The sequence below is a fragment of the Poecilia reticulata genome, chromosome 7, assembly GCF_904066995.2.
Source record: "Poecilia reticulata chromosome 7, P_reticulata-male-v2, whole genome shotgun sequence".
NCBI classification, from domain to species: Eukaryota; Metazoa; Chordata; class Actinopteri; order Cyprinodontiformes; family Poeciliidae; genus Poecilia; species Poecilia reticulata.
In genome coordinates, this window is record NC_088836.1 from 2,054,324 (window position 1) to 2,066,521 (window position 12,198).

Here is a 12,198-nt window from a genome sequence, read left to right on the forward strand (position 1 = left end):
ATCCGAAACCACCTACCAATACATAATTACCTGAGACAAAGACAATAGACGAAGACGGAATACAGAGACGCATTTTCAAGACAGACACATCTCCGGAGAAACAGTGGTGCTCTGCCCTAACATTTCCGGGCACCCTCTTTTGTTCAAGAAGGCGTGTTCTCCTCTGTACCGTATGTAAATTAGGGGAGTGCCTCTAGCGGCATGGAAGAAGATTTACAAGCGACTGTCTTGTGTTTGGGGACAGAGCATTTATAAGTACTTTGGAGAAGACATATTTATTACCCTATTTTGGGAGAGTGTGGGTCACAGAGGTGCTGAGTTCAACAATTTGACCCTGTAGATATGAGTTCGCACTCTAACCAGAAATCTACAGATAGTTATTTTCATTCAACTGGTAAATAATCTTAAATAATCTTAAATAATCAAAATAAATCTTGTACCAATCAGAATATATTGATTGAAGGATGGATCTAAATTTTATTTAAGTTTTAGACCATAATTAAGCTAATAATTTCAACAACATCCTCCATATAAAATCATAGGGTGTCGGATAAACCATACTCGCAGTGGATTTGACGGCAAAAGTTAATTGTTTGAACGACAATTTATACTCGATGGTTGCGATATAGCCATTTTAACTATCGTAAATTGAAAATATCGTAATACATTGAGTATACTCGATATATTGCCCAGCCCTACTTTGAAAATGCTTGAATTATATTGTGGGTCAAATGTACAAACACAATTATACTGAAGGAGTGAAGGAGTTGGATTTGTTTTTAACTGACCTGAGTAACTGATCTTCAGTAGTATTCTGAAAATGTTGAGTTACTTCATTGTTTTTGGCCTGTCCCTCCATCTATCTGCCTGTTGCAGTTATACTGACAGATGAGGAAGTGCAGAGGAAAAGGGAAATGATAATGAAGAGGAAAGAAGAGGAGGCAGCCCGGGAGGCGCAGAGGCCACGTCTGAACGAGGAGCAGGCACGGATGATTTCTAGCTTGGTGGAAGCTCACCACAAGACCTACGATGCCTCCTATTCTGATTTTTCACGCTTCAGGGTTAGTCCGCTTCAAGTTCTGATATCCTTTTAACCAATCAGCACTCAGCTGAAACAATGAATGAACGTTTTCACTTTAGATCATGTAGAGTTAAAACAATTAATCGTGATGAATTGATTATTGAAATAATCGTTAACTGGCATGTAGAGACTCTTAAAAAAACCATCAGAGCAATAATTAAGCCAGAACGGTAAATAAAATGTAAGCGTTTTTATTTAAAATAAAAATTAAACATTTTGTACGTATATCTTACCCAGAACTCCTCAAGTGACACAGTTTTGGCTTCACCCAGATCAAATCTTGCACATAAATCTCCTATTTTTGTTTTTTGCTATTCAATTATTAAGCAGTTAATCAAAAAAATAATAATTATCAGATTAGCTTTACACTGTATTGATGTTAAGTCAAGTAGAAAGGAATGAGCTTTTCACATGTTTATATTATTTTTTTAGCTGCTACAAATGATCAAGCGTTCACTACACCAATGCTATGTTATTGTATTTATATAAGAATGTTTTTCTTATTTAAAATAGGAATTGGATTATCTACATCTTTCGTACATTTCTAATATGGTTTAAAAAAGGATTAAGTGGTTAATTGAAATATTAATTTCAATTTTGTTTACAGAAACTTCATAATTCATTTTATTTTTTGTTTCTTTTGTTATGTTTATTAAATTTAGATATTTAAAATGTCTTCCAGTTCCAGGGCTGAATTTTCAGTAGAATTTAAAGTTTATTGCTCTTTAAGAATGTGTTTTTTTCATTATTATGTCATTACCATTATATTACTTGAAAATAGTCTCAAAACAATATTATCATTTATCACAAAAATTTCTGGGACAATTTATTGTTCAGCAAAATTTGTTATCGTGACAGGCCTGTGTCTGTTATATAAATTGAAGGTTGTGACTGTAAAAAATGTGGAAACGTTCAAAAGGTCCTGATTGCTTTTGCAGGACATTGTGCATCACTGTATTTCTATTTGAGACATTATGATTGCTGCTGTCATCATCTCTACCAATAGCACACGTTACCAAGAGATGTGCAATATTTTCCTAACTACATCAGACAACAGTCTCCCAGCAGCCTGCTGCAACAGTAATATCCAGAGCGAATGAGAGGGAGAGTAAAGAATAGCTGGAATATCTGACAAAGTCTCACAGGCTCTTTGATTTATTAGTGTCAAGTATGATGTATCACTGGGCACTCTGCAGGCAGCCACAGGCACACTCTAATCGAGTAGCAGATGAGTGAGGTTTCCGAATATTGAGTTGCAGGTGTTGCATTAAACTACGAGTGAACCGCAGGGTTTCAAAATGAAGCAGTCGAGTAATCCACACAAGAAAAAAAATTCTTGGCAGCGGATCTCAACATTGTGAGGGAACTAAAGAGGGAATTAGAAAGGATCTAAAGTGCTTGTTTGAGATAAATAAAATAAATCCACTGGTAACAACTAGTCAGATTTGTTTACATAAGTAGACCTGAAGTTAATCCTTAGATAAGCAAAAGAAAAGGCCATCATGCATCTCTATTACAGGAGTACATAGCAGTGTCTCAGCTCCAGGCAGTTCAGGTGAAAGCTGCTCCTCTCACTGGTGCAAATATTCAATGTTTCATTCATTCATGTACCCAAGCTTCTACATGCTCATACTTTCAGGGGTCAAAGGTCTCTTAATAAGGAGAATAACATGATTTATGTATTCACTGCTTAAAGGGGCAGTATTATGTGTTAGTGCCATTTTATAGCACAATCAAGTTACTATGTTAACTTCAGTTGTTAAAGAAAATGCTATAAATATCAAATATAACTTGAAAAGAAAATTTACTTTGTAATTTAGCGCCTTGAAATTGGGAGCTAAATTACTTTAAAACTCCTCTTTCTGAAACTCTGCCTTCAGAAAGTTATTACAACATGGTTCTTCTATTAACCCATTAACAACATTTTACCAGCGTTTCACTGAGAAGTAGCTCCTATAATGAGCTCAGCTGATGTTCAGTTCAATCAGGTGTTTGCTGATTACTGCTGGCTAGTCTGAAGGAGCTGATTGAGAGAGTCGTGGGGGAGGAGTTCTTTGTAATGCAGAAACTCTGAAGCTTGGAGACTGCTGCTCCGAGGATATCCACCCACATTACACCTCAGCCAGCTGAATGGTTAACATGACAAACAGTGGCTAAGTAAAAGCCAGTTTCAGAGCAGTCGAATGTTTGACAGGATAAGGTTTAGTGCAAACATCCTTTTAATTCATAACTCAGACTGAGAGGCAGGAGAAGCTGCACTGAACATATTAATGTCTGTTCTCTCTGCATGTTTGCAGCCTCCAGTGCGTGACGGCCCGGTAACACGCAGCGCCAGCAGAGCTGCCTCCCTTCACTCGCTGTCTGACGCCTCCTCTGATTCATTCAATCACTCACCTGGTGAGATACAGGTTGACTCATTCACTTCTGCTCATTCATTCTCATTCACCATTCAGGGTTAACATCACCAAGGTCCAAACTCAACTCTTTAGATTCAGCATCACTGTCAGCCTGCAAGCAGAAGTTGAATTGATCAAAGCTACTCTTGTTGTTTTACTTAGAATATTTAAAGTTTTTGTTCAGTTTTTAGTTTTAATGGATTTAAGGAACATAAACAAAATCAGTTTAGAACAACATTAGAAAAAGTTATGATTCCAGTTTCCTGTTGCATCACTTTTCCTCTGTTATCAAGTTATATCTTTACAGCTTTATCGGTTATTAAAGCTTATCAAAGTCCTTATTACTATTTGTTGCCTTCCTCATCATATTCTTGCTTCAAATCTTTCTCAATCTGCTGGAGCAGAATCTGTGGACACCAAGATGAACTTCAGCAACCTGCTGATGATGTACCAGGACGGAGCGAGCAGTCCTGACTCCTGCGAGGAGGACACCAAACTCTCCATGCTGCCCCACCTTGCTGACCTGGTCTCCTATAGCATCCAGAAAGTCATTGGATTTGCCAAGATGATACCAGGATTCAGGTATGAAGATGTAGGATTGTTTTTTTTTTTTTCTTAGACAAACCCGTTGAAGACTCTGTTGCGGTAATCAATGCAACTGGATGAGTTTGTCTAGGTCTTGGTGGGACAGTAGTTCTTTAATCCTGGACATGTTCAGGTACTAAATGGCTGACATTGTAACCGTCATTATGTGACCCTGAATGATCAGGTCATTATCACTACATTCAGGTTTTGGGGCTGATCTCTAGTTTATAGCTGTAATATCTCAGCTTATTGACTCTGGCTCATTCCTCTTTGGGTCCAAAGATAATAACTTCAGTTTTTTTTCTGTTCAGCTGGAGGAAGTTATTGCACCTTTTATTATGAAGATAAAAAGTTTCAAACAGGCAAAGATTTGCAGCTTTTGTATTACTTCTACAAACGGAGACAAAAGATTTTCATAATTTGTCATTGAAAGTTAAATAGTTGAACAGTTTCTTAAAAATAATTCATTAGTCAGTACAGCATAGCTGATTCAAATAATGAATATATCTGAAATACATCTGGGATTTTGCAGACTGCCCGAAGTGAGTGAATGACTTTTAACAGCAGAAACACCTCACAAACCACAAGGATCATTGTGTAACAGTGTTGCTTCCTGCTGTTTTGTCCCGGTTCTGATTTATCTTCTTGTAAAATTTGCCACATGAAAGCAGCATGCACACACAGCAACCTGAATGAGGTTCCCACCTACACAAAGAACACAGTGATCAGCTGCCCACACGTATGCAGGACATTAATGGGAGAGGTGAAAACAAAAAAGCTGTTCCAAGAATACTCTCAAAACTGGCTGTGGTTAAAAGCTGAGCTGAACCATATAAAAAAAAACACAGAGAGGCAGCACACCAAAAAAACGGGATATAGAGATGCTATGTTAAAGTTGATTTTGTGTCTGAACAGTTGGTTCTGTTTTGACCAGATATTCTGAATTATTTCCATTTTAAAGTCAACAATGGGGGGCTCCAAATTATTATTTAAAATTAAGTACTGTTAATAAAGATTAGCGCCACTAACAATTATACTACTCTCTTCTGATCAAGCTCACAGTTTTACTTTTGACCTCCAAAATGTTTACATTTGTGATGATAGGGAGGAAAGTTCTTTTCTCTAAAGTTTGCTTTTGTGACATTTCTCATTCTCATCTTTTGACCAATTATTTTTAAAAAGTAAAGTGCAAGTTTAAAATGCATACCAATACTGTGGCAATTATGATTATTATTATATTTTTGTTAAAACAATTATTTCTTGTTTAAAACTATTTAAAAGTAGATTTTTTTTCTTAATGGTTTATTAAGAGATTCACCTATTTATCAGGCATGCCAATACAGTTGAAACCAGAAGTTTGCATACACTAAATAAAAAGACATGCATTTTTTTTTTCCAATTAAAAAATGCCTTAAAATTCTTTTTCTCTTTATTCTGGCATTTAGCAAATAGAACAAAAATTGGTCATCTTAATTGTCATAAAACGGAAAAGTTTATTCAGATTTTACATAAAGGTTTATCAACATCAGATTGCCTATATTATCATCGTACAGAAACATAACATTTCTTCACAACAGAATGTTTCTTTTTATATAGTGTACAGGGTTTCCACCAGAAAACTTGCTAAGCCCAGTGGTCGGGGCGCTGAGGCAGTCCACCGTGTTTTTGTATTTAAAGATGTTGACAGAAAATTAAAAAATATTACTGGGTATGTTGCGGGAAAACATCGCCAGTGAAATGCTATTTAAACTAGGGCTGTTGTAAACAAATATTTTAGTAATCGAGTAATCTATCAATTATTCTTATGATTAATCGAGTAATCAGATAAAAAAAATAGATAAAATAAAATATTGGTAAATCTGGCATAACAGCAGTATTACTATCGGATATCAATATCAATCCAATTTTTCATATGTGAGCGTCCATAACAGTTACTTTCTGTAGTTTAGAAAATTTACTTGTAAACAGTAATAGCTCACTTTCTAAGTTAACCTGAAGAAAAGTTAAACATAGATCTGAAATTGCATTCAATTTAATAATAAAGAGGCAGGCTCACAAACACGCTTATAAAAAAATGTCTATACTCCAGCTTTTAGTGTATGTATCATCTCCAGTGAGTTTAACAGTTGAATTTTCACCTTACCTCATACCTGTCAAGCTTTGCGCTTGAGAATACAGGAAATGTCGCCTGGAGTGGGGTTGAGGGATAGATTAGAGGCGAACGAACGGACGCAAGATGGGGGGAGGAAGGGAGGAAATAGACCAGGGAACAGACAAATGTAAGTCTGGGGGGTAAAGATGAACAAACAAACCTAATGTGGGGTGGGAGACGAATGTAAGAACGGGGGGAAGCAATACGGGATATTTATGGCACCCTCGTTCGTCACACTTAGAGACCCATCTACCAACCATGTACATTGCGCTCCGCCACCCGTTTGTTCAGACCGGGATATGAAATTTATTGTGTGGTTCGTCCGTAAAGCTATACTTGCACTATAAGCATCAACTACTCAGTCGCGCGCCGTGTTCAGTCTATCCAATCACATGTATAAATACTCCTGCAGCGCTATTCCCGCCGTTTGCTTTGAACCAGCAGCTCGGGGAGGAGAAAGGCTGCCGTACTCCATCATTTTAAGGATGCCTATTGGTACCCCAAAAATGATGAAGACCTGGGCATTATCATCAATCAATAAAATTGTCATGGGCCGAACTTGAAGATTGGACATTATACCGCTAACACTTAGCTTTCGTCAACAAAACTCAGAGGCGGAAGTGAGAGCGCAGCGCAACGCAAATAAAGTCCCGACCGGAACACTGTGTGCTAAATAATAAAATATAAATTAATGAAGCTTTGAGGCAGGTAAATTTTCCTTGAGGAATTTTAATAACTGAGGTACTCGAAACATTCGAGGAATCATTTCAGCCCTAATTTAAGCCCACAACTAGTCTTGAAAACATAAAATCAAAAAATACAATTAAAATGTGTTATCATTATTATTATTATTGTTGTTATTATTATTTCCACTTCTGTTTAATCCAAATTAAATCAGCGGCTCCTTAAGGCCCTTCTGGATTTCAGGGGCCCATAAATGCTAATATTTTAACACAGATCACAGATGCATAAATGTAACATTTGTTTACTGAGATTATCAATGCTGCTAAATTTGATTTAATGGTTTCAGTATATATAAATTGAAAGGTTTTAAATTGTGTAACATTTAAATAAAAGACTAAAAGGAGCTGGCAAGTTTACTTTGTAACCTTGAATACTAACTATTCCATCTAACTATGATTGAATAGTTAGATTCAATCATAGTTGCATTAATCTAACTATTCAATCTAACTACAACCTGATGGTGTGAGTTTAATCTTTGAGTTTGAGCTCTGTTTGTTCACAAATACAAATTAGTAAATTGCAATTATAGCTGATTGCTTTTTAGGTTGGCCAATTAAACTACTCCCCATCTCCCAGATTTCACTAAATCTAACACAGAAGCTGTTAGAGGTGCTGATGTTTTTAGCAGCAAGAGGGGCCCTTAAGTCAAATTCTGCTCAAGGCCTCACACAGCCTTCGGCCAGCCCTGCATGATGAGTTAAATCCGCTGCACTGCGCAGAGATGGGAGACTTAATTTAATGCTACTAATGTGGCTTTAGTAACTCCATTTAGTGTCTGTTGAGTTTTTAATGAAGGCCACATTAACTGTTTTGGTTGCTCAAGTTTATGGGACGAGTTTCTTGGATCTCCATGCGGTCGCATGCATTAACACTGGCTGACTAAGTGGACAAAGCATTTGGTATGGTTTGATGCTTTGTGTAACCAGAAAATAATATTAGATATAATAATAATATCCTCTCCTCGGGCTGCCACCTTATTGTGGTGGAGGGGTTTGAGTGTCCCAATGATCCTAGGAGCCATGCTGTCTGGGGCTTTATGCCCCTGGTAGGGTCACCCAAGGCAGACAGGTCCTAGGTGAGGAACCAGACACAGCGCAGCCCGAAGACCCCTTATAAATGCACAACAACCTTGGATCTAGAGTTCCCTCGCCCGGAAGTGGGTCACCAGGGCCCCACTCTGGAGCCAGGCCTGGAGGTGGGGCACGATGGTCGCGCCTGGTGGCCAGGCTTTTACCCACGGAGCCCTGCCGGGCTCAGCCCAAAGAGGAGACATGGGTCCCCCTTCCAATGGGCTCACCACCTATCGGAGGGACCAAAGGGGTCGGGTGCAGTGTGTAACGGGCGGCAGCCGAGGGAGGGGACCCTGGCGGTCTGATCCTCGGCTGAAGAAGCTGGCTCTTGGGACGTGGAACGTCTCCTCCACTAGCTCCGGAAGGAACCGGAGCTAGTGTGCGAGGCTGAGAGGTTCCGGCTAGAAATAGTCGGCCTCACCTCGACGCATGGCTCTGGTTCTGGAACCAGTCTCCTTGAGAGAGGCTGGACGTACTTCCACTCTGGAGTTGCCCACAGTGAGAGGCGCCAGGCAGGAGTGGGCATACATGTTGCCCCCCATCTCGGCGCCTGTACATTGAGGTTTACCCCGGTTAACGAGAGTGTAGCCTCCCTCCACCTACGGGTGGGGGGACGGGTTCTGACTGTTGTCTGTGCTTACGGGCCGAAGAACAGTTCAGATTACCCACCCTTTTTGGAGTCCTTAGAGGGGGTACAGGAGAGTGCCCCTCCTGGGGACTCCTTTGTTCTACTGGGGGACTTCAACGCTCGCATGGGCAATGACAGTGAGACCTGGAGGGACGTGGTTGGGAGGAACGGCCCCCCCGATCTGAACTCGAGGGGTGTTCTGTTGTTGGACGTCTGTGCTCGTCACGGATTGTCCATCACGAACACCATGTTCAAGCACAAGGGTGTCCATATGTGCCCTTGGCACCAGGACACCCTAGGCCGCAGTTCAGTTTCATCGGATCTGCGGCCGTCTTGGACACTCAGGTGAAGAGAGGTGCAGAGCTGTCCACTGACCACTACCTGGTGGTGAGTTGGCTCCGGTGGTGGGGGAGGAAGCCAGTCAGACCTGGCAGGCCCAAACGTGCAGTGAGGGTCGACTGGGAATGTCTGGCGGAGTCCCCTATGAGACGGAGCTTTAACTCCCATCTCCGGCAGAACTTCAAACACGTTCCGGGGGAGGTTGGGGACATTGAGTCTGAGGCCCCGTTTACACGACAACGATTTCGGGGGAAAACGGAAGAGTTTTGTTGCGTTTGTAGTGTGCGTTTACACGAAACCACCGAATGTTTTCTCTAACAACGGCACAGATTGAAAACGGGTTCCAGAGTGCGATGTTTCTGAAACGTACCGTTTTCCGTTGTCGTGTAAACCGAGAAAACGGATCTGTTCTTCAGTATGACGCAAAACATAGCTGCTTCCTACAATCCACAGAAGAAGAAGAAACTACTCACAATGCTGGTGTTACTGTTTCCCCATCAGATACGGTTCCCTCAGCGTCTCTTTACCGCTCTGCACAGCCAAGGTGGCAAAATACACGGCTGCTTGTTCAGCGCTCTTATCTAGAGAACTACGGACCAGGACCAGCCCGGCTCCAGACGAGTTTAACAGGGGGGGGATCGACTTATTTTGGGGGGTCTATGAGTTTAGTAGCTGAACATAGATAACATCAGTAGCCTACAGGCTACTTGTTAACAAGCTTAACGTGCTGTGTTGATATTAGCTAGCTAGTCATCTTTTAGCTATCATCACCTGCATCCAACAGCTTTACTCAACTCAGTCGGTTAGTTTGGGGGAAAAAACTGTGCAAAGATATTTACGTTTTTCTGTTTTGCTGCCATGATTCTAACACAGATGTGCAGCAGAAGCAGCAGGTCTCCTTCGCTGCCTCACAGGTGTAAACCCAGCGCGAGCGTCTCATCGTTCATGTTGCGTTTGAAGGCGGCTCGGAAAAACAGGTTACGACTTGTTAACAACGGATTAAACTGTTTTCACTGCTGAAAAAGGTGACAGGGGACACGGATATGGGAAGTACGGGAGCTCCTATTATCAAATTGATATAGGAAAAACAGACTGTTGGCCATTCCAAGGTAAAAACAATAAACAGCTTCTAGTCCGGGGCTCGCTACAGACACCGTGAAAGCTCAAACAACGTGTTTCAGCAAAGTTATCCCACTTTTTCCAACTGCATGGGCCCTAATCAGACGCTCACAATGCGTGTTTTCTCCCAATCTATGGGAGAACGGTACCTGATAGGGAAACGCGAATCCACATGCCTTCAAGTTGAACTTTTTTTTAAACACATGCGCACTCAGTTTCAAAGAACCTAGCACCACCTAGGCGCAGCGAGAGCATTACACGTTTTCGATGTGTACCGTTACTGTGTAAACACAGATCGTAATTAAAACGTTTTCGTGTAAACGATCAAACAAAAACGGAACAAAAGTTTCGTTTTTGTTGGATCGTTGTCGTGTAAACGCCCCCTGAGTGGACCATGTTCTGTGCCTCCATTGCCAAGGCGGCTTATCGGAGCTGCTCCAATTACAGGGGGGTCACACTCTTAAGCCTCCCTGGTAAGGTCTATTTGGGCGTCCTGGAGAGGAGGGTCCATCGTATAGTCGAACCTTGGATTCAGGAAGAGCAGTGTGGTTTTCGTCCCGGTCGTGGAACACTGGACCAGCTCTACACCCTCAGCAGGGTCCTGGAGGGTGCATGGGAGTTCACCCAACCAGTCTACATGTATTTTGTTGACTTGGAGAAGGCGTTCGACCGTGTCCCTGGGGGGGGCCTTTGGGGGTTCTCTGGGAGTATGGGGTACCGAGCCCTTTGATACGGGCTGTCAGGTCCCTGTATGATGGGTGTCAGAGTCTGGTCCGCATTGCCGGCAGTAAGTCGGGCTCGTTTCCGGTGAGAGTTGGACTCAGCCAAGACTGCCCTTTGTCACCGATTCTGTTCATTATGGACAGAATCGGTGACAAATCCCTTCATGGACAGAATTTCTAGGCGCAGCTGAGGTGTTGAGGGGATCCGTTTTGGTGGCCTTAGGATCACATCTCTGCTTCTTGCGGATGATGTGGTCCTGTTGACTTTATCAGATCGTGATCTGCAGCTCTCACTGGAGCGGTTCGCGACCGAGTGTGAAGCGGCCAGGATGAGGCTCAGTGCCTCCAAATCCGAGGCCATGGTCTTGGGCCGGAAAAGTGTAGAGTGCCATCTACGGGTTAGGGGGGTCGTCCTGCCTCAAGTGGAGGAGTTTAAGTATCTGGGGATCTTGTTCACGAATGAGGGAGGAAGGGAGCGGGAGATCAACAGGCGGATTCGGGCAGCGTCTGCCGTGAAGCGGGCGCTGTACCGGTCCGTTGTGGTGAAAAGAGAGCTGAGTCAAAAAGCAAAGCTCTCGATTTACCATGGACATCGGGGGCATCGATCTACGTTCCCACCCTCATCTATGGTCATGAGCTTTGGGTCATGACCGAAAGAACAAGATCACGGATACAAGCGGCCGAAATGGGTTTCCTCCGGAGGGTAGCTGGGCTCTCCCTTAGGAATAGGATGAGAAGCTCGGTCATCCGGGAGGGACTCAGAGTAGAGCCGCTGCTCCTCCACGTCGAGAGGAGCCAGTTGAGGTTTGAGGTGGCTCGGGCATCTGGTCAGGATGCCTCCTGGACGCATCCCTGGTGAGGTGTTCCGGGCACGTCCCACCGGGAGGAGGCCTCGTGGAAGACCCAGGACACGCTGAAGGTACTATGTCTCTCGGCTGGCCTGGGAACGCCTTGGGGTTCCCCCGGTGGAGCTAGAAGAAGTGGCTTTTGGAGAGGGAAGTCTGGGCCTCCCTTCTGAAGCTGCTGCCCCCGCGACCCGACCCCGGATAAGCTGAAGAAAATGGATGGATGGATGGATAATAAAATAATATTAAACCAGCATGATTCGTGACTACAAGGCAAGCTGAACCCTTCCTGATTAGTGGTTAGCACTGGTTCGTTAATTACTAATGCACCGGATGCACCGGCCATCCGGGAACACATACATAAACTTCATCAGTGCAGACAGACCCAGGTGCTGGGTAGCCCCACATAATTCTTTGTTCACAAAGATAAATCATTCTCACCGCTCTCTCTGAAAGTGAAGTATTGCAGGCCACCAGGCTTATAATACACTGGGGGAAACCCTGGTGTATGTAAACT

General features: G+C 42.5%; 1 protein-coding gene across 6 annotated transcripts in view; it reads left to right on the top strand.

Annotated features, from left to right (window-relative positions):
* LOC103466861 (vitamin D3 receptor A) overlaps positions 1-12,198 on the top strand; it is a 115,252-nt gene that overhangs the window by 86,448 nt on the left and 16,606 nt on the right. For all 6 annotated transcript variants that reach the window (XM_008412742.3, XM_081608585.1, XM_081608583.1 and 3 more), the window contains 3 exons: positions 877-1,061; positions 3,379-3,478; positions 3,882-4,059. In XM_008412742.3, the coding sequence (XP_008410964.1) occupies positions 877-1,061; positions 3,379-3,478; positions 3,882-4,059 (463 nt within the window). The remainder of the gene's footprint in view (positions 1-876; positions 1,062-3,378; positions 3,479-3,881; positions 4,060-12,198) is intronic.